The sequence below is a fragment of the Apis dorsata genome, unplaced genomic scaffold (assembly GCF_000469605.1).
Source record: "Apis dorsata unplaced genomic scaffold, Apis dorsata 1.3 scaffold_988, whole genome shotgun sequence".
NCBI lineage: Eukaryota > Metazoa > Arthropoda > Insecta > Hymenoptera > Apidae > Apis > Apis dorsata.
The window spans coordinates 35,479-40,218 of NW_006264091.1; the positions used below are offsets into that span (position 1 = coordinate 35,479).

General features: G+C 43.0%; 1 protein-coding gene across 1 annotated transcript in view; it reads left to right on the top strand.

Annotated features, from left to right (window-relative positions):
- LOC102680869 (paired box protein Pax-6-like) overlaps nt 1-4,740 on the top strand; it is a 12,057-nt gene that overhangs the window by 2,401 nt on the left and 4,916 nt on the right. The window contains exon 2 of the mRNA XM_006624034.2: nt 3,160-3,449. Within this exon, the coding sequence (XP_006624097.1) occupies nt 3,160-3,449 (290 nt within the window). The remainder of the gene's footprint in view (nt 1-3,159; nt 3,450-4,740) is intronic.

Below are 4,740 nucleotides of genomic sequence, written 5' to 3' on the forward strand. Positions count from 1 at the left end.
ATAGCCGCTGTTTCAGATACCTCGATACTTCATACTCTGATACGCCATAAAAGATTAATCAACCCGCGTAAAGCTACACTTATTAAATTTCCACCAAGATACTCGTTGGATACGCCAGTTTTTTGCTCCGTAAAGGATTATCCGGACCAGTTTAGCGGTGAACGTATTACCCGTAAACCCTCTTAAGGATTTTATTAGATTTTCAACGTAAAGCCGGACCTTGTGTAATCCGTTCCACCGATATATATCTTGTCCAGGAAGAACTCGTTGTACCGTGTAGCGAATACAGGAAACAAAGGAAACTTACCAAGCCATTTATAAATACGATTCTTCGTTTCGTTTCCTCACCTACCTCACCTTGTTAATTAACACAGTTACCACTACTTCGATCGAATTTTCATACATAGCTCGGCGAATTTGGTTATTTGCTTATGCGAGTTCCGTGATACGCATATGGATACACACATACACACACGTATAGTCGGATGATCACTGTATACAGGTGGACCGATTATTGGCCCGTCCCGATTGTGGCGTGCAGAAATCAGGATGTGTTTGCGGATTTCGATCGTACAATCGTCTAACATAATTAATGCGTCTGACGATAGCCGTGCATCGAGTGTCCATTGATACGGTTTCGCTTACAGATAGACGCATTCGATTCCTCGTCGATCGCCAGTGTCTAGAGAAATTATCGAACGAATGGATATCGATCGAGATATTTTGTTTCTTAAAATTGTGCTCGTTCGTATGAATCTTCTTTTCTTCGCGATCCGCGCCATCTTCTTCTTTCTTCCCTTCTCTAAGTTAAGCCTGTTAAATCATTTTTTCGTCGCGAAGATTCGCGAAGAATTTATATTATATGTTTCTCTGTGTCTTCGACATTCTTTAATCGTACAAAATATCCACCGTCTGTTAATTAACGTCTGTTAACGATCGATTCGATCTCCTTCGATTTTCAAACGCAAGGCAATAAATAATATGGATGATAAATGTTCCAAGATTTTTCACGTACGCTGTAATCATCATCGATAGGGTCAACACTCTTACATCACGCAAAGAGAAAGGAAAAATTTCCAAATAAAAAGTCAAAAATGTGCCATACCGCCAGGAGAGTTTAAAAATAATTTCAATCAAAGAAGAGAAATTAGCGTCTCGTGTCGTTCGGGCAAGCAAGCTTCGAGACATGTGGTCATCGGGCACGGTAAATAAATCTTTAATTTCGCGCCGCGAATTGCCTTTCCGGGCCACCCTCCCCGGCGCAACCCCTATCGGTGGGTCGTAGATTTAATAAAAAGCAGCGGAGAGTTAGGCATCAAGTGGGTGCCCCATTGTGCCCTAGCATGAAAACATAAAAATCTCTCTATTCATCGCGGATTATCCGTACGTTGTTTGCGTAAATGTTAGTGCGATTACGTGCACACGTACACGCACGTATCCCGTCTTTCTCTTACTCCGTCTATGAACGCAGCCGGCATGCGTGCCAATTCTAATGATTCGCTTCATTCGCAATTTATCACAACTGCCGGTTAAAGCGGCACCGAAAAGTAGGATTAACGTTATTACGCACGAGTAGTGGATGCGTGTCTAATTAGTTCAAGCAAACGTGTGTAAGAGGATGATGGGGAATCGTGCGCGGGATACGAGAGAACCGATATTGAAACTTCCGTCGAAGTCGGCATCGTGGCCGATATAGATCTCTGTTGGCGAGATCAAAAGCGTCCCCAAAACTAATTAGACGATAATGTGAGATTAATCAAATTAGACGAATAGTTCCTATCGAACGAACGATATATCAAAATATTACTCACAGCAGAGCGGAAGAAAGATTTTAGATTCGACGATGTACGAGCGAATTTGTGAAATTTTCACTCGATAAATTCCTCCTTCCTCTTCGTCGAAGAGATCTCACGATTTTAGACGAGTGACGAGAGTCCACGTGTAAACAGTCGATTACGAGATACGTAATTTCCTTCGATCGCATTCCTTCGCATCTTATCGGTAATCCCTCCTTTCTCGCGAGTCGACCAGTAGTATTATCAACACGTGCTTCTAAACCGTATTTATAAGAATCGTTTCGAAGTTGCAGATTAAAAAAAAAGAACACTGCACTGTATTTTGCACGCGCAGTTTACTCTAATGAGCCGTTTAAACTCGGCCCGATGTCGATATTCATATAGGAAATACGAGACGAAGCGGATACAAAGAAAAATAGAAAGAGGGAGCGTCAAAAAAAAGGGGGGGAGGAGGGTAGGGGGGGTTCAATAAAAGAGGCAATAAAAGTTGGCGGGAGAAAGAAGGAAGGGTTGGAGAAACGAGAGCGTGTGCAAGGTTGGCTAGGTGCAAGGGTAGGTTGCATCGTGACATACACACACACACACACACACACAGAAGGGAGGTGGAGGCACACGATGTACGTACATGCACTCGTGATATTTGCTAATCACTGACTGGCAACGGTTTTTAAGTACTATTGACCGTATGTACGTATAATGTATAGACTCGCATCGATGCGTTATATTTCGTATATAGGCGGATGTACAAAAAAATGAAGCGCCGGGTGAGGCTTAAAATTGGCAAATCCGCCGATCGGACATGATCGCCGTATATCGGGCGTATATCGGCGCCAGTCGTTGCACGGCTTAAAAATGAAATTGCACCCACACCGACCCCGCAGCATCTCCAACCCTTCCCCCGCCCCAGNTCGTTTTGGCAGCGCGGACGATTTAGCTTAATCGCCCCGATCCTCTCTTTCGTTCAAGTATCGAAGGTCCACGCGATCGTTTGATACGCGTATTCTATTCGAGCTTCGATACGCGTCCCCAGCCTTTTAACACCATCCGTTCCGTTCCTGTTTTCCGCCGTCCTACGCGTTCTACGTTCGTCGCGTGCTACGTGCGTCGGCGATACATCGAGGACATCGATATCGGTAACGGTACATCGTTAACACCGTCGTTTCGTATGTCGTCTCGATCGACGCCTTCTTTACTCTTCCTATTCGATTTTCGAACTCGATCTCTCGAAAATGGACGATGGTTAACGATTTTTGATAATGGTGACGAATGGAAATGATTGATGGAAAAGGGAAGGGGGAAGAAAAACACTCGAATCGATTCGAATCGACTGAATTCGAGAATTACACTTCTTTGTTGTTCTCAGATCACGCGACGTCGTCCGATGCGATCGGTGATGCCGGGGACACGGAACTCGGTCACCTGAGCGACCATCAAATGAACGATTCCCTTCACGATCCTTTGAACCTGGGCGAGTCGGATCGATTGAATCTGGGAGAATCGGATCGGCCGCGCAAGGTTCGAAGATCCCGTACCACGTTCACCACGTACCAGCTGCACGAGCTCGAGAAGGCGTTCGGGAACACTCAGTATCCAGATGTGTTCACCAGGGAAGAGCTCGCGATGCGATTGGATTTGTCCGAGGCTAGGGTGCAGGTGAGTTCAATTAACCGATTGAAACGGTCCATCGATACTTTTTCTTTCTTCGTTTAAGGCTTAAGGATTTTTTTGAGATTATTATCGTTGATACGAATTTTATCGAGCATATGAGCAAAGAAAAATGTAGAAATGTTCAAGAAAATGAGACATCGTTACGTTTGATATACGTATTCGTGTGAGCTAAGAAAATTGAAATATTCGAAATACGAATATAATTGTAAGATTATATTTATAACATTCGTCATTGTAATTAAATATGACGTTCCTTTCGAATAAATAAATAAATTTGATATTTCCGTGGTGAGAATCTAGAACGAGATACGCGTATCGTTATCGTATCTTTTTAACTGTATTAACTAAAATACGATAAAATTGTGGTCGATTGTGAACACGATTGAAATCGTCTTCGTAAAGGTGAACGAGATGCGGCGAAATTTTCAAGCGATGATATTCAAAGCGTAGAAAACCGTTGCCGAACGAGGCGCAACCTCAGCGTGGGCCTCTCAACTAATTACACACTATTGTACTGAAAATCTACCGCTCCTCTTCAACGTCTGTAATTTCGCGAAAGACGCGCCAGACCATACTCGTGCTACGGGGATTAATTTCATACGAGCCAGTCGAACGGTAAAGAGCGTACGGGGTCGTAATCTGCTTTGAAATTATTTTCCAGCCGCGCCTTTTAATGGTCGTGAGAGAGCATCAGCTGTATATATATATATATTTTGACGTCAGTGAAGAGAGACGAAAAAAAAAAACCAAAAAAGAACGAAAAATCACGAAGAGACGAAAAAAAAAGAAAAGTATTATAATTATAATCAGTAACAATTAATAGGGGAAATAGAAAAGGAAAGGGATGCATAATTTGCGAAATTGTAATTTTCGAACCGATAAACCGTTTGATCAGCTCTAAAGTTCAAAGGAAAACGCACCTCGACACGATATTTTAACGCGTTTCTTTATGGCTCGAACATTTCCCGTTAGGTCGATTAAACTTCGATTTAAAAAACGGTACGGGAAACGAAGTAGTCGATGTCGACGCATATTCGTTCATTTTTTTTTTTTCATCCCTTACGAATGCACTTTATCTTCCAAAAAAAAGAAAATTCTCCCGATGGAAATGTTCCACTCTTTTGATTCTATTATCGACCATCGATGAATATCAGCCTCGGGCTTCACCCCTCCATCCGAATTATCGCGTTGTTAATCATCCACGAAACGTAATTCGGATTACGTGACGGAATCGACACAACGACGACGACGACGACGACGACGACGACGACGACGG